Source organism: Betta splendens, chromosome 22, assembly GCF_900634795.4.
Source record: "Betta splendens chromosome 22, fBetSpl5.4, whole genome shotgun sequence".
In the NCBI taxonomy this organism is placed as follows: Eukaryota; Metazoa; Chordata; class Actinopteri; order Anabantiformes; family Osphronemidae; genus Betta; species Betta splendens.
The window spans coordinates 16,108,163-16,125,908 of NC_040900.2; the positions used below are offsets into that span (position 1 = coordinate 16,108,163).

Here is a 17,746-nt window from a genome sequence, read left to right on the forward strand (position 1 = left end):
CTACCAAGCAGCATTGCCATGAGTGGTGTCATCAAGCCGACAGAGCAGCTCCAGTGCTTGGGGATTGTGGGCAGAGTCGTCAGATGACTCATGGCTCCCCATTTCCCAGTCTGAGGGCATCTTCCACACTGCTGCACAGGATAGCACCCTACTGTCACTAGCTAGAACAAAAAAAAACAATATTAAATATAGTTATGTACTTACGTACAGACAGACAGACAGACAGACAGACAGACAGACAGACAGACAGACAGACAGACAGACAGACAGACGAGACCCAAAGCTCATGACCATAGGTGAGGGTAGGAACGTAGAATAACCGGTAAATTGAGAGCTTTGCCTTTTGGCTCAGCTCCCTCTTCACCACGACGGACCGATCCGTCTGTCAAACTCACGCTCCTTCCTTCCCTCACTCGTGAACAAGACCCCAAGATACTTAAACTCCTCCACTTGGGGCAGGAACTCTCCTCCAACCTGGAGAGAGCAAACCACCTTTTTCCGGTCGAGAACCATGGCCTCAGATTTGGAGGAACTGATTCTCATCCCAGCCAATTCACACTCAGCTGCAAACCGCACCAGCACACGCTGGAGGTCCTGGCCAGATGAAGCCAACAGGACAACATCATCTGCAAAAAGCAGAGATTCTATCCTGTGGTCCCCAAACCAGACCCCCTCCGGCCCCTGGCTGCGCCTAGAAATTCTGTCCATAAAAATAATGAACAGAACCGGTGACAAAGGGCAGCCCTGCCGAAGTCCAACATGCACCGAGAACAGGTCTGACTTATTGCTGGCAATGCGAACCAAGCTCCTGCTTCGGTTGTACAGAGACCGAACAGCCCTTAGCAAAGAGCCCTGGACTCCATAATTCCGGAGCACCCCCCACAGGATGTCACGAGGGACGCGGTCGAATGCCTTCTCCAGATCCACAAAGCAAATGTAGACTGGTTGGGAAAACTCCCACAAACCCTCAAGCACCCTGCTGAGGGTATAAAACTGGTCCAGCGTTCCACGACCAGGCCGAAAACCACATTGTTCCTCCTGTATCCGAGGTTCGACTATCGGCCAAATTCTCCTCTCCAGTACACTGGCATAGACTTTCCCAGGGAGGCTGAGAAGTGTGATCCCTCTATAGTTGGAACACACTCTCCTGTCCCCCTTTTTGTAAAGAGGGACAACCACGCCAGTTGTCCAGTTCAGAGGAACTGTCTCCCTCGTCCACGCAATGTTGCAGAGGCGTGTCACCCAAGACAGCCCCACAACATCCAGAGACTTGAGGTACTCAGGACGAGTCTCATACACCCCCACTGCTCTGCCACCGAGGAGCTTACTAACTACCTCAGTGACCTCAGCCTGGGTGATGGGCGAGTCCGCCTCTGAGTCCCCTGCCTCTGCTTCCTCAGCAGAAGGCATGTCGGAGGGGGTTGAGAAGATCCTCAAAGTACTCCTTCCACCGTCCAATAACATCCCCAGTTGAGGTCAACTGCTCCCCACCGCCACTGAAAACAGAGTTGGTAAAGAACTGCTTCCCCCTCCTGAGGCGCCGAACAGTTTGCCAGAATCTCTAAAGCCGAGGGATAGTCCTCCTCCATGGCCTCCCCGAACTCCTCCCAGGCCCAAGTTTTTGCCTTCGCAATGGCACGGGCTGCAGCACGCTTGGCCTGCCGGTACCCATCAGCTGCCTCAGGAGTCCCACAGGTCAACCATACCTGGTAGAACTCCTTCTTCAGCTTGATGGCGTCCCTTACCTCCAGCGTCCACCACCGGGTTCGGGGATTGCCACCACGACAGGCACCAGAAACCCTGTGTCCACAGCTCTGAGCGGCTGCAATGACGATGAAGACGGAGAACATGGTCCACTCAGACTCTATGTCTCCAACCTCCCTCGGAATCTGGTCGAAGCTCTCCCGGAAGTGTGAGTTAAAGGTCCGTCTGACAGAGGGTTCAGCCAGGCGTTCCCAACAAACCCTAACAATACGTTTGGGCCTGCCAGGTCGTTCCAGCCTCCTTCCCTGCCAGCGGATCCTACTCACCACCAGGTGGTGATCAGTTGACAGCTCAGCCCCTCTCTTCACCCGAGTGTCCAAAACATATGACCAAAGGTCAGATGAAACGACTACAAAGTCTATCATCAACCTCTGGCCTAGGGTGTCCTGGTGCCATGTGCACCGATGGACACCCTTATGATCGAACATGGTGTTTGTTATGGCCAAACTCCAATAACATAACACCATTCGGGTTCAGATCAGGGAGGCCGTTCCTCCCAATCACGCCTCTCCAGGTATCACTGTCGTTATCTACGTGGGCATTTAAATCTCCCAGAAGAACGTTGAGGTCCCCAGTTGAAGCGCTTTCCAACACTCCCTCCAGAGACCCCAAGAAGGCCGGGTACTCCACACTACCATATGGCCCGTAAGCACAAATGACAGTGAGTGACCTATTCCCCACCCGAAGGCGCAGGGAAGCGACCCTCTCGTCCACTCCAACTCCAACACATGGCGACTAAGCTGGGGAGCTATGAGCAAGCCCACACCAGCCCGCCGCCTCTCACCGCAGGCAACTCCAGAGTAGAATAGGGTCCTGCCCCTCTCAAGGAGTTGAGTTCCAGAGCCCAGCCTGTGTGTGGAGGTGAGCCCGAGTATTTCAAGCCGGTACCGCTCGACCTCCAGCACAAGCTCAGGCTCCTTTCCCCCCAGTGACGTGACATTCCATGTCCCAATAGCCAGATTGGTTATCCAAGGATTGGGTCGCCTAGGCTCCCGCCTGGACTGCTGCCCAATCCACTTCACACCGGCCCCCTACGGTTCCTCCTGCGGATGGTGGGTCCACTTGAAGACGGCCCCACGTCGCTCTTTCGGGCCGTGCCCCGTGGGAATAGGCCCAGCCACCAGGCGCTCGCATACAAGCCCCAACCCTGAGCCTGGCTCCAGGGTGGGGCCCTGGCTGCGCCATACCGGGCGACGTCTCTGGCCTTGGTTGTCTGCCTTTCATAGGGGGTTTGTGAACCGCTCTTAGTCTGGCCCATCGCCCAGAACCTTTTTGCCTTGGGAGACCCTACCAGGTGCATTTAGCCCCCGACAACATAGCTCCAGGGGTCATTCAGGCACACAAACTCCTCCACCACGATAAACATTGGAATGCCATTCGGATTGAATAAGTATGGATGGATGGTAGCAAGGTGAGGAAAAGTAGTCAACAATGAGGGGAAAGAACTACCAAAGGACAAGAAAGCAGATGTGGAGCATAGCTACAAATACCTTGGAATCCCACAGGCAAATAGTAACCACAAAGAGGCCGCAAGGAAAACAGCAACCACTAAGTACACCTACGCCTTCCCGGTCATCAGGTAACCCACTGGCATAATAAGCTGCCCTAAAGAGGAGATGGAAGCCAATGACATCATTTTTTTTTTTTAGTTTTCCAGTTCATAAGTGTCTTGTTAGTTTGCCTGGGGGGCTCTGTGTGAGCGGCTTGGGTCGCAAAACCTGCCCTCTTGGCACTGAAGGTGTGTGGGCTCCCTTGCTGCTAGGATTCTTTCCTCTGTTTGTTGGATGGGCGCAGTGGCCGAGCTCCTCACATCACCCTGGCTTTCACAAGTGGCACTGTTCATTCACCAAAGTCTGTCTCACCCTTTAGGTGAATGATGTTAAGCTACAGCCTTACTAACCTTGTAGTGGGACACTCAAGACCTCAACAGGCTTTCCAAATCCAACTGTAAGTACTACTGATACTTATCACTACCAATATCAATAGTGTGTGAATATGGAAATTGAGGTGTTGTATGTCATGACTTTTATTAAGTAGTATGGGATATGTATAACCTGTCCACCAACACAGCAACATCACACATATTTGGGATTAGCTAAATAAACCATTAAATAAATCAAGATCCATAAATCAAGAAGAGTATATATAATTTATGTATACCCCTCTTGTTAAAGCAAAGCTGTCTATCACAATATGGCATTTAGTGTAAGATATGCTGCTTGTTAAACTGCTGGACAGAACAACAAAAAAAAAAAAGACAAGGAAGCTCCTTACAATGCATGGAGGGTTTCACCCTGAATCCAGCACCCTGAGACTGTACGCCAAACAGAAGGATGGAGGCGAGGATTAGTGAGCGTCAAAGCCACAATCCAGGATGAAACAACTAAGGACCAGGAATACATCAGGAAAATGGCCCCAACAAATGGCATGCTTAGTGAATACCTTAGGCAGCAGAAACCAGAGGAGTGGAAGGAAGAGGAGGAACCCTCAAGGAAGGACAAACCCCTACATGGTATGTACCACTGGCAAGTGGCTGATATCGACAAATCCTACCAGTGGCTGGACAAAGCTGGACTAAAAGACAGCACAAAGGCACTAATCCTAGCAGCACAGGAGCAGGCCCTGAGCACCAGATCAATGATCTACCATACCAGACAGGACCCCAGGTGCAGGCTGTGCAAAGATGCCCCTGAAACAATCTAGCACGTACCAATGGGATGCAAGAAGCAAGCAGGCACGGGCATACATGGAACGGCATAACCATGTTCCCGGCGTGTACAAAGTGTACAAAAACATCTGTGCTGAGAACGGAGTGGAAGTCCCAAAGACCAAATGGGACACACCTCCAAAGGTGGTTGAGAATGACAGAGCTAGGATGCTGTGGGACTTTCAGATACACACTGACAAGCTGGTAACTGCCAACAAACCTGACATAATAGTAGTGCACAAACAGCAGTACATGCTATCAAGGTGAGGACACTGTGACAATGTGGGGACACTTGGCAGGTCCCCACCAGTCCGAAGGCTTTTTTGAGGATCAAGATGTGATTTTAGGGCTGTGATTAGAATTGAGTTTCGGTTCAGAGTAGAGCAAAGGTTAGGCGTCACCTTTACACAAAGCCCTCTACCCTCAGCCCTGACGACTGGTGACTCATCCCAACAACACCCCTCACTTCATACCACACTGAGACACTCCCTCAACCCCTATCCTTCTCCAGCACCCAGGTGAGAAGTGAGTTTAGGAAGATCAAGGCCAGGAAAGCAGCTGGACCAGACGGCATAAGCTCCAGACTCCTAAAGTCCTGCGCAGGCGAACTGTGTGGAGTTATGGAGCATGTCTTCAACCTGAGCCTCAAGCTAAGGGTGGTACCACAGCTCTGAAAGACCTCCTGCGTGGTACCAGTGCAAAAGACACCGCACGCCAAAGACCCCAGCAGCTTCAGACCAGTGGCTCTGACATCACACCCGAAGACATGAAGACACTGGAGAGACTGGTCCTGGGTCACCTCCGCTCTGCGGTGGGAACCTACCTGGACCCGCTGCAGTTCGCCTACCGACACAGCATAGGAGTAGACGACGCCGTCATCTTCCTCCTACATCAAGCTCTTTCCCACCTAGAGAAGCCCGGCAGCACTGTGAGGATCATGTTCTTTGACTTCTCCAGTGCCTTCAACACCATCCAGCCGGTGCTTCTGAAACACAAACTGGAGGAGGCTGGTGTTGACCTTCATCTGACGGAGTGGATTATGGACTATCTCACAAACAGGCCTCAGTTTGTGAGAGCCAAGGACTGTGTGTCTGACACTCTGACCTGCAGTGTGGGGGCCCCACAGGGGACTGTACTGGCCCCCTTCCTCTTCACCCTCTACACGTCAGACTTCAGACACAACACGGACAGCTGTGTTCTGCAGAAGTACTCTGATGACTCTGCGATGGTCGGACTGATCACCGATGATGACGATGCAGAGTACAGAGGACTAACTCAGAACTTTGTGGACTGGTGCCAGCGGAACCACCTCCTGATCAATACAGGGAAAACGAAGGCGATGGTGGTGGATTTCCGCAGACAGCAGCCTGCTGTCATCCCACCGATGCACATCCAGGGAAGAGACATTGAGAGAGTGGACTCATAACATGGATGCACTGTACAGGAAGGGTCAGAGCAGACTCTACCTGCTCAGGAGACTGCGGTCTTTTTGGAGTGAGGGGGCCACTCCTGAAGACCTTCTCTGACTCTGTGGTGGAGCCATCCTGTACGGTGTGCTGCTGGAGCAGCAGCATCACAGTGAGGGACAGGAAGAGACTGGACAGGATCATCAAGAAGTCCAGCTCTGTAGTCTGGACACGGTGCAGGAGGTGGGTGAGAGAAGGGTCCTGGCTAAACTGACATCCATCATGGACCAGGACCTCACCCACTGGACGACTCACTGTCTGCTCTGGAGAGCAGCTTCAGTAGCAGACTGATCCACCCTCGCTGTGTGAAGGAGATATATCGTAGATCCTTCCTACCTGCTGCTGTCAGACTGTATAATCAGAACACTTGACCACGTCCCACTACAGTCACTCACCCACTGCATCAGTGGTTTATATAGCAACCTGCTCTGCACAATATTTGTGCAAAATCTGTGAACAATCATGTATATTGTTAACGGTACAAATCTTATACCCATTACTGTGCAATAACCCTGCAATGACCTCATACTCACTCTAACTGTACTGTACTGCTTTGTACTGTGCCAACACAAACTGTTCTGTACCTGTATTCTCTCTTATCTGTACTGCTGTTGTGAGAAGTAATTTCCCCACTTTATCAAACGTGAAAAGTAATAGCCCCCATCTCCTAAAGACGACACACGTTTAGAAAGTTGAACGATGATTCTACGATGAAGCGTTGAGACGATGAAAGCGACCGAAAAACGGATGAAATAAGAATAATAAAGACCGAAGATATCAATAGTGTGAGAGCTGTTCAGCTCTCCCACTAACTAGTTAAAGCATTTCCATAAGAAAACGCACAGTGAATGCTTCCAAGCTGAATGTATTCCTGAAGAATTGCTAGAAAATAGCTGAAACATTTAAAACATATCTGAAAGTAGCATAAGCACATAAAGTATAGATGAATGTATCTGACCAAAACTGGGTGTTGTTTAGACACAGCGCAATATATTTTCAGAAGAAGCTGAAGCCGTTGCTGTGGAAACATTTAAAACAGCTGACAGTAGCTGCAGAAGAAGTGGCTGAATTTTAGATTTGGAAAAGTTGGAGCATTTGATGACGCATGTGCAGGGAATTGCTAAAATTTATAACTCAATATATCTGAAGGAAATCAATATAATTATATTAAGAAGTGAACTCGTAAACAAGCCTAATTATACTGTAAAATATTCTAATTAGCAATTTGTATACTAAATATACTAAAGTATAGTTTTGATGGCTTAGCCAGGCACATCGTTGGTAAGAAGAAAAGTATGACTACAAACGAGTGAAGAAAATACGTTGATAGACTGAAAACTGTGGCTGTAGTGACGAGTTAAAGAGAAAAGTTCTGGCGTAAGAAAGCGTCTCTCTACACTCTAGCTGTGAAATCTCCCACTCAATTAGACGCAATACACACTAATGGAAAGGCTGAGAATTCCTAAAAAAACACCCTATGATTAAACTGCTATAACTCAGAATCTGTTAAAGATATCAAGAAGCTATACAAGACATTAATAGTTGAAGATTGTTTTGTAGTTTAAATGGTGTCTGTAGCTTAAAGTGTGTTGAAGTAGTTAAAGCTGAAAGTAGACAAAGTTGAAGAGGATTTGAAATCCCTCTTCCATTCATTTCAATGGGGAAAAAAGTTGAAAAAAGCCTAATAACTTGAAAAATAATAGCACACTTCTCCTTAAAAAGCTGAACATTTTGATATTGGAATGGTTTCTGTAGCTCGAACGATGCGAGCGGAGTTAGATGCAGAAAAACGTACGGAAGAACTAAAGATAATAACTAGAAAAAGTAATTTCTCGAGAAATTACGTGGGAGAGCTGATCTGCTGCCGCAACGATGACAAACGCTGATTAAGCTGCTGACGTCAAAAAAGTTGACTACGTCCAAAAGTTGACTACGGCAAAGCGATGAAAACGAGAAAACGTTGACAAAGAATAAAACGATGACAAAAGATGGCGATTAAAAAGATGACCAATGTCATACTAGGACAAGATTAAAATATGACAATGATTCAAAAGTTGACCAAGGTAAAAAATATATCACAGATTAAAAAGTTGACCAGAGTGCATTGTTGACAATCATAAATAAGCTGACTAGCTTTTTAATTTGAAGAAAGTATTTGTAAATAATTACCTGTGTAATAGTTTAATAACTAGTAAAAATTTACCAGTCAGAAACAAAAATCTTGCCATTTAAGGTAATAAATTACATTGGTGCTTTTATTTTGAAAGGATTTAGAGGTTGTGTGTGGGCGATTACTAAACTATAAAATAGTCATTAGATAATCATAATTTATCATTCAATAGCAAGAATAGCCCTATTAAAGCAAAAGATTTAGATTTAGCCCTTTCAGAATAAAAGCACCTTAATAAGTTTGAGTGGCTATTTACTGAACTCTAAAGTAGTCTCTATAACGATTGGCAAGTATTCAGAACCACAAATTTTCTAATCAATCTTGCCATTAAAGGTAATAAATTGTTATTGGTGCTTTTATTTTGAAATGATTTAGAGGAAATGTGTGGGGGTAATAGCGTAACTGTCAATTAGTCTTTAAATAATCATAATTACCCATTCAAAAGCAAAAACAGTGCAGTTAAAGCTAATAATTGGAATTGGTGCTTTTATTTTGAAAGGATTTAGAGGAAGCATGTGTGGGTAATTACTAAACTGTTAATCTATCTTTAAAAAGTCATAATTACCCATCTAAAAGCAGAAATACTGCTATTAAAGCTAATTATTTGGCTTGGTGCTTTTATTTTGAAAGGATTTAGAGGAAGTGCGTGCTTAATCACTACACAATCCAATAGTGTGGTTGACTAATCAGTAACAAGCATGGAAATGCTCTGTACACTGAGCATCAGCAGTTTGACCTGTCAGTCAAATCTGCAGCTGCGCCGTCGCCATGGAGACAAAAGGCGGGAAAATCAGGCTCATTCTGCTCTGTAAAAAGCAGAGTTTCACCCTGTATAAACAGGCTTGTTCCAGCTAAACCATAATAGTTATCACAAAGATTATTTCATTTTTCGAGTCCCAAGGCTTCAATGAGCAAATGGTGTGAATTTTATGTTTGAGGACAAACGTTTGTAGCCACAGTCGCAATTTCAAAATATGTCTCCTCCTTGTTTTTCTCCAGACGTCTGCCAAAAATTGTCATTAGAGTCTATGGGAGAATTTCAGGATCTCTCTCTGCTTTGAGGTCGATAGCGACTAAAGTATAAGTCTGAGGGTAAAGCCAGACACATCATTAGAAAGAAGACAAGTATGACTACGATTTAGTGAAATAATTACGTTCATAGAGTAGAAATTGTGGCTGTAGCGACGAGTTAAAGACCGAAGTTCTGTCTTTAAAAAGCGCACCCTCGCACTCTGGCTGTGACATCACGCACTCTAAATGACCCAATACACACTAATGGAAAAGCTGAAAATTTAACAAAAACCACACCATATTTAAACGCTCACTAGTCGAAAAGTATAGAAGATACGACAACGCTGATTTACGAGGAGAAAGTTGAGCGATGATGGACGCTTTTGAAGTTGAAATGACGTTTCTACGCCAAAGTATGACGATGATAGACGCTGATGAAAAGAGGGAAGTTGACAAAAAGTTTAACGATGATTCCCATAGACGACCATTATAAAAAAACGATGAAAAAAGTTGAATAACGTTAAAAGTTGAAAAGCTGAAAACATAAAAAGTAATAGCCCACATCTCCTAAAGATGACACACGTTTAGAAAGTTGAACGACGATTCTACGATGAAGCGTTAAAAAGTAGATAGCAATCAAAAAAAGGGCGGAATAAGTAGAAGAAGAATAATAATAATAAAGACCGAAGATAACAATAGTGTGAGAGCTGTTCAGCTCTCCCACTAATAATAATAACTAGACAAAGCATTTCCATAGGAAAATGCACAGTAAATGCTTCCATGCTGAATTTATTCCTGAAGAATTACTGAAAGTAGCTTAAGCACTGAAAACAGCTGGAAGTGAGGAATTGAATGCATAGCTGCATATATCAAAACATCTGTTTTGCATATATGCATAATACTTTCATGCAATATATATGCGATTTTTCTGCTGCCTTAATCAGGACTATCGGAATGAAAATCAATATAGTTATATTAGGAAGTGAAAGCATAAACAAGCCTTATTATACCGTAAAATATTCTAATTAACTATTTGTAATCAATCAGTTGAAACATTACTGAAACTAGCCAATGAGTTGAATGTATAGCTGATCAGATCTGCAAAGAAGTTGCAGAGCTGAATGTGCACAAATAAAACAAAAGCAGTTTGGTTTTACTAAAAATCTAAGTGTTTTACACATGAGAAGCATGACAGTGCTGTAAAGCTTTCTTCTCAAGAAAGTTTAAATACTTGCTCGAGCCAGGTTTCGAACCATGAACTGCAGCATTATGGATCATGCTTTCTTGCCACTAGGCCAAACTACCTGCTTAAATCCTTGCTTAGAGTGGCTGTATAGATCCTACTTCGAAAACTAAAACTTTCAAAAAGTTCTTCATTTATGATATAAATTACTAATACTGTGATACATTTAGGATAAAACTGACTTTATGTGGGAAATGCAAATATTACACAACAATCTGATTGCACAAACACGCCTCACACAGGTATTGATCCTGGATCTCCCACTCCAGAGACAAGGACTTAAACCACTGAGCTCTTGGACATAACAGCTGTGGCATGCTCTTCGCTCTTTATCACAGTGAATGCTTCCAGCATACAGATAAAGAGCGAAGATATCAATAGTGTGAGAGCTGTTCAGCTCTCCCACTAATTACACCATTAAGCAATTCATTACAAATACTTTCTTCAAATCCTTTCAAATTATAAAGCTAGTCAGCTTTTTCATGATTGTCAACAATGCACCTTGGTCATCTTTTTAATCTTGTCATCGTTTGACCTTTGTCATCTTTTAAATCATCATCTTTGTAATCACCATCTTTTTAATCACCATCTTTTTTAAACTTTGTCAACTTTTTCTCGTTTTCATCGTTTTGTCGTAGTCAACTTTTTGACGTTAGCAGCTTAATCAGCGATTGGCATCTTTTCGGCAACAGAACAGCTCTCCCTCTATCTCTAGTTTTCAAATTAAATTGATAATTAAAACAATTCAAACTATTTTACAAAATAAATACCAGGGTTCTACTTCAACATAAAGGTTGTTTAGTTACTTCTCAAATAAAAAAAAATCTTTTGGCTATAATTTCTTGATGAGTGGAGTTTGCTCAGGTTTATTACACAAATTAGGAAAGATAACTAGCTAATATGTAAATATCCCTATCTTTTCTCCAGATGATCAGTAACTTTGTAACTGCTGCTATTGTACTGTACCTTATATGGGTTATTTCGTTGACACATTAGTATTGATGTCATCTGGGTCTAATCACCCATTTAAAGACCAATTATATATTATCATTCCCAATGTATTAAATCATAGAGTAAAAGCAGAAGTAAAAAAGGAGACAAACATTTACAGCAGGACTTACTTTTGTTATAGCAGGTGGTAAGCACAGACTTATCTGCAGGACTTGCACCAATGTGCCATATCTCCCCAGCTTGGTGCAGAAGGACATTCTTATTAATGATGTTATTCTCATCATCAAAGTCAATGATGTGGATCTGGAAGAAAAGCATTGATGCATAAAAAATTAAGTTAGGGTTAAAAAAATACTACTCAAACGAACTTTAGTTCATGCCAATACAATGTGTATTTCAAAGCTCCACTTATCCCTCTGAATTCTCCCATATGGGAGAATGTTGCTCCTTTGATGTGACAGTAAATGAATCGTTAAGGCAACAATTAAGATACTTTGTCTTGTTGAATTCATGCAACTTCTACACAACATGTTGGGAAAGTCAAAGAAAAAGGGACATCAAAAAGGAAATCAATAAAAGCTCATTGAATGTTTTTATAGAGAAATGGACCTGCTAAAAGGGGCAGAGAGGGTGCATGAACCAAGAGAGCTTCTTAGTAAAAGGCCTTTCACTGTGTTCTTCTTTTTTTATTTTGTTTAAAAGAAAAAAAAATACATTTGTTGTAAACAGTAATGCGGAAAGAGATGCCAAGTTGGCAATTGCTAAGCATATGTTAATTTCACACATATAGTTGTGTAAGTCTGTAAATTATTAATTATATACTAATGGACAAAGGGCAATACCTATTACCTACTTAGACCGAATTGCTGTCTTTTTCTCTTTCAATTTAAGTAAATGGTACAGGTGGTAGGTGAGCCTGTTTTCTTAAGTATTAACTCCATATATTCCAAAGCTGAATGTTTTTTTATCTCATTAGATGGAAATTAATTCTATGAAAGACCTCAGTTGAATGCAGTTCACAAAAGTGAGGGTGTCAAGGTTTGATCAGATAATTAATTAATTTCTCGCATAAAAGAGACAGTTACAGCACTTTTGGGTATCTTTTATTGGGTTGCACTGAACAACAAATCCAGCTAGGCAGTTGCACAGCCCTTGCCTCTACTCCTTTACAGGATGAACAAGAGGATGAAAAGGACAGAGCAGCAGCATCCTTCAGCTTCCTCAAAGTCAACTACATGGCTATTGAACTTGGGTTGGGCTGCCCAACCCAAGTTCAATAGCAAAAATTATTACGCCAAGTTATAAATTCATGGTGGTGAGGGAAAGTACAAATAAATTTTGGCCGGTGGGACAAAGTAATTGGAAGGGCTAGTAATATAGTACCCTCATTTTTCTATCCTTCATTTTTACTGGGCTAGTGACTCATAGCATTTGAACATGTGGGCAGCCAGCCCAGAGCTTTTAATTATGTGGCGATGATGGGAGGAAATGAAGAAAAGGTAAGAGGACAAATAGGGAGAGGCCAAGCTTGTTTGTGGTCCCCACTTGAGGGACTCCACTAAATCTCTTTAGTTGCAGTGATGACAGTAACCAGGGAGGAGGAGTAGCAAATGGGTGAAAGGTGCCAAGTTTGGGTGCTTGATCTTATTAACAGCCTTAAATGCCAACATTCCCTCCTATCTGTTACTCTAACTATAGGACTCTGAGGGATTTGAGTGGTGCTCAGCAAGTTAACAGAGACATTTCTACCCTGCATTATGCTTAATGGGAAGTAGAGAGGCTAAGGTGCTCGTAGATAAATCAGAGGGCTAAAATGCCAATTGAAAACATCTTAAAGGTTTGATTGCCTCATTAGAACCGGTGGCTGCAGATTATGCAGAGCGGATTTGTTTAACAGAATATTGTCCGTTAAATGCAGCTTTCTCTTTATTTGTAGTCCTCTGCTCTTCTTCTATCTCACTGGCTCTTTTCTCTGTGCATATAAACTTGTTTTGTAGCTTGGGGTTTTTAATTTAGCAGTTGTAGGGAAGACACGTGACCGAGACAAGTAACTAAACATGCATCAAGACTAAGACGTAGGCAGACTTAGTGGACTAAGCACACTAGTCAAGGACCTCCACATCCACAATCCCTGTTTGCACTGTACAGGGCAGAGGGCAGATGGCAGACAGTGTGCATGGTGTTGTGGGGGTGAGTGGTTTGCTGAATTTTGTGAATTAAGTGGCCTGTGGTGGTGGTGGGGAATGTTATGGACATCTACATAATGTTATACAGTAAGCTGACCTGAGCAGATGCACAATGCATTTCTCAAAAAGAAAGTGCAATGGTGCTTGTAATGCAATAAGGTGCGTATTACGAAATGTTGCTACTTACTTGGTTGTCAAATTTTAGTGACTGTGTGCCCACCAGGAAACGAATAGCATCAGTTTCGGCAGCCTGTGCAGTAAGTGCTCGTGCCTGAAAAACAAATGGAAAAGAATACGAATGTAAATTCACTTCCGTAATGAATACAACGTTGTAGTAAAATCTATCACTATATTTGTCCACGTATTTAATGGTTTGAAACAAAAGTACAATAACTAAAAAGGAGAGCACAGTAGGAATGAATGGCATACCGACCTGAAATTCCAGTCCATAAATAACTGGAGCGTCGTCCTCCATTTTAAACTGAGAATAGATTTAGTGCTACCGTCTCCTTTTTCAAAAAACGTTACCTTACGGTGAAAATGTTTAGTTGTGTGTGCTATTAACTACACAAACACAACAAAGCTCACTTCCGCGAAATAAAAACAAGAAATAAAGAATAAGCGTGCGATTATTGCGTAATAACCGCCACGCGACGCTATGTAGGCTAAAATAAGTACGTAAAATTGTGTAAGAATACTAAAATACACGGCGGCATGAAGTTTGTCCACTATCGAGCGCTGTACAATTACTTCCTTACGAACCTACGCATGCGCAGTCGAGTTTTGTATGTCGGACCGAAGACAATATACTTCTGTTCCATTTTACGTGTTTGAGTTTCTGATTATTGGTTGCGTTGGTGTGCAAACAGCACGGTATGCTTAATGCTTTGTAACGCATGGGAAGTTATTGTTGTAGTGAAGTGTTAAATATCTGTCACTCGCTCTTTAGATAGTTAGCTATATGATAGCTCTGCAGCTAATATTGCATTAGCCAGATCTACCTAACAGACAACAACTGTCTGTTTTTCTTCGGTAATGATTGTATTAATAACATTTTAGGCATGAATGAAAGAAAAGAAATTCAGGGCTGGCGCTAGGGTTATTCAAAAAATTGCATTTGTTTACAATTAAAAGTTTTTAGAACGCGATTGATAAGCGATTTTTTGCTGTACTTTCTTTTACATGTTTTGTCAACAAGTAAGATGAACAACGAGGAGCCTCTTGCTCAACGGCCATCCACCTTGGACATTTCAGCAGAGGATGTACCTGAGGGAGCTTCAGCTACTTCGGAGCCAATCTCGAGCCAGAAGCACACCGACGTATTGTCCTACGAAGATAGCATTGACTTGGGAAGGGATTTTGCCACTCCTCAAGAGGAAAGTAACGAGACACCCTCAGATAGCCTGTTGGATAAACTTAATGACCAAATGATGGAGAGCGTCATGATTTCTGATTCACCAAATAACAGTGAGGAGGATGACGTAGTCCCTACTGACTCAATGCTGGATGGAGTGGAGGAGGATAAAGCTAGGGTGACCTCAGAAGACAAAGATGAACAAAGTGAAAGTGGGCAGAATACAACTAAGATTGCAGCTTCAGTGGAGGAAGAGGAGCTTGTAGAAGAGGGTAAAAAAGTGCAGACAGACGCACAAGAGCAAATCACATCAACACAGAGTACATCAGGTATTAAAACTGAGGATCCAGCAGTGCAGGTAACTAAAGGCACTAGCCCAAAAGATCAGCCTGTTCCAGTGTGCACCATATTCAGTCAGAGCATCCAGCCGAAGACTCTGGTGCCTGATGGGTTCCAGCCCACGCTCATCAAGTCCCCCAGCTTTAGCATGGCGACCAGTGGGGCAAGTGGGGATGCAGTAACCCCCAGCAAAATGTTGGTTCCTCTTGTATGCCAGCCCAGTCCCAGCCTCAGTAAATTCTTTACTGATAATGGACAGACCAATCCAGCATCTGATTTCTTTGATTCGTTTACGGCCCCGTCCTCTTTTATCTCCATCTCCAACCCCAATGCAGAAATTCCGCAAAGTTCTAACACCACTTCTAGTTCTGCACCCACAGCACCTGCCCCGGAGTGCCAGCTTTCTTCCACGTTCTCTTCTATCTCAACCCCCGGTGGGCCTTTGGACTCTGGTACTCTCAACCCTAGCTCAGTCTTTGCTAGTGCCCCTGTCTTTGCCCTTACTGAGTCAACCACAAAGCATCAACCTCCTCTACCCCAAACAGTTCCCACTTCAACCCAAGCCCCAAAAGCTCAGCCACAGCTCTTCAACCAGCTCCAGGCTGTGTTCTCAGGCATCGACGACTCATTTGCAACAGCACTGAGCCTCAGTGAGGTGGACAGGTGCCACGATGCCTGGTTGCCTTTTGAGGAAACTAGAAAAGTACTGATCTCTGTGGCCACCCAGCAGTATGGCCCAGCCTATTTGGAGACCTCCAGACTTACTATGCCTGGACTCAAGTTTGACAACCTGCAGGTAGGATTTAAAGAGTAAGATGCTCGTTATAAAATATGTCTTTTGGACGTATTTAGTAATCATTGTAATCAATATTGAAATTTGAATCTTTATGACAGTGAATGATTCCAGAATTCACTGTATTGTTTTTCTAATACTTATTATTAGTGGGAGAGCTGGCAACAGCATGACAACGGCGCAGCTGAAGTAGATAAGTTGTATATAAGCTGTAGGTGTACACATTCACCTTTTTTTTATACTACCTGATCTTTCTTATATACGTATATATAGCTATAGTTGTATTGTATCAACCACTTACAGCTATTTAAAACTTTTTTTAGCTTTTTTTAAGGAATGAATTTAGCAATATACGCAAACCTATAGCGCAATGCCCTGTGCACCATAACAGAAACTGGTGTAAATAGCAGTTACCCTTGAAATGATTAGTGAATGACTTTTGCATTACACTCTTTAAATCTTTAATATTTAAAGCAGAGTTGCACCTTAAAATCTGTTTTTCAACAAAGATTCAAAAATATTTTAAAGATACAATAATTGACATGATTTTGTGTTTAAAAAATGCCTTGGGTTTACACCTTTGAGACTGTTGCTAAAAAATAAATATATTAATTACTAAATATTTGTCTCCATCCAAAGAAAGTCCGTTGGCTTTGTCTTCTCTTAGCTTTGATGTGCTTTGGCGCAATGTCTAAAATCTTTGACTCAGGAGAGGGGTTCGAATCCCGTCTCTGTCATGTTCATGCAATGACATTATAATATAAATTTATGTATTCCCCAGATAAATTAAGTTATATGGTTAATGTTTCGCCACTGTTCAGCTTTTTTCATTTTCAGTTTTTCAAATAGTATGTATAGTGCTGCTCTGAGCAGTGTTCTCAGCATTTGGTGTGGCTGACTTCAGCATTTTATGCAAATTTAGAGGGCAACGCATTATAGGTAATGCACCCTAACAGAAACTGGTGTGAGAAGCAGTTACCCTTGCAATGATTGTTGAATGATTTTCGCATTAGACTCTGTTTGCACCTTAAAGGGCCCATATCATGCAAAATCCACTTTTTAGACATTTTGGAGCGTCCCTATGACTCTATGGGTCACATATACACACATTGAGCACGGTAGAAATGCATTTCCTGCTTTTTTCACATTTTGAAAACGTAAATTTTCTCATCCAATGAAAACAGCCACGACCTACTCTGAGGCCGTGTCCCAGTTGTCGTCACACTGGTTGAAAGTTCTCCTTGCAAATCCTGAACCACCACCCCCACAATGATCCCGAACCAAAACTGGACTTCCGCCATTTCCCCCCTCTCACTCACCGTGAACAGACCAGCACGGCAGCGCCCAAGTCCTCCCATAGAAATAGTTCGGTTCTTAGGTGTTCTAACCAACACCAAAGTCTCTTCACTTTACCAAGGGATCAACAAGTGAGGATTTGTGGGTCACTTATATTTTTAACGGACCGGTGCCAGAAACACTGCCTCAGCATTTATACGTATGTGCATTTCAAACGAGGGTGCGTACAATGCTGGATTTGTTTCACGGCTCCTGTTGGAAAAAAAGGACCTATTCCTAAAGTCCGTCATCCACTCACTGAAGTAAGTACATGCTTGATATTTATAATGTTTTAAAATGTTAGTTTGTCCATTTAAAATGTAGTAACCTATGTGTGAGTCAAGTTACTAGCTAGCTATGCTAACGGCTACAGCCATTCGACCGAGCCTTTGTCCCCTTCAAATGTGCTCATGTGGGCTCCTGCAGC

General features: G+C 43.2%; 2 protein-coding genes across 6 annotated transcripts in view; one reads left to right on the forward strand and one right to left on the reverse strand.

Annotated features, from left to right (window-relative positions):
- The window catches only part of eipr1 (EARP complex and GARP complex interacting protein 1), a 101,996-nt gene extending 87,778 nt beyond the window's left edge, over positions 1 to 14,218 (reverse strand). Inside the window, exons 1-4 of one of the 3 annotated variants that reach the window (XM_055505669.1) lie at positions 13,932 to 14,206; positions 13,686 to 13,769; positions 11,483 to 11,615; positions 5 to 161 (exon numbers count right to left, since the gene is read on the reverse strand). In XM_055505669.1, the coding sequence (XP_055361644.1) occupies positions 5 to 161; positions 11,483 to 11,615; positions 13,686 to 13,769; positions 13,932 to 13,973 (416 nt within the window). In that variant the 5' untranslated portion in view covers positions 13,974 to 14,206. Of the gene's footprint in view, positions 1 to 4; positions 162 to 11,482; positions 11,616 to 13,685; positions 13,770 to 13,931 lie in introns of all 3 variants that reach the window. The other 2 variants (XM_029139809.3, XM_055505670.1) reach the window with 2 other exon arrangements.
- A 22-nt stretch (positions 14,219 to 14,240) lies between these two features.
- The window catches only part of trappc12 (trafficking protein particle complex subunit 12), a 47,556-nt gene continuing 44,050 nt past the window's right edge, over positions 14,241 to 17,746 (forward strand). For 2 of the 3 annotated variants that reach the window (XM_029139805.3, XM_055505668.1), the window contains exons 1-2: positions 14,248 to 14,371; positions 14,697 to 15,987. In XM_029139805.3, the coding sequence (XP_028995638.1) occupies positions 14,286 to 14,371; positions 14,697 to 15,987 (1,377 nt within the window). In that variant the 5' untranslated portion in view covers positions 14,248 to 14,285. Of the gene's footprint in view, positions 14,372 to 14,696; positions 15,988 to 17,746 lie in introns of all 3 variants that reach the window. The other variant, XM_029139806.3, reaches the window with a different exon arrangement.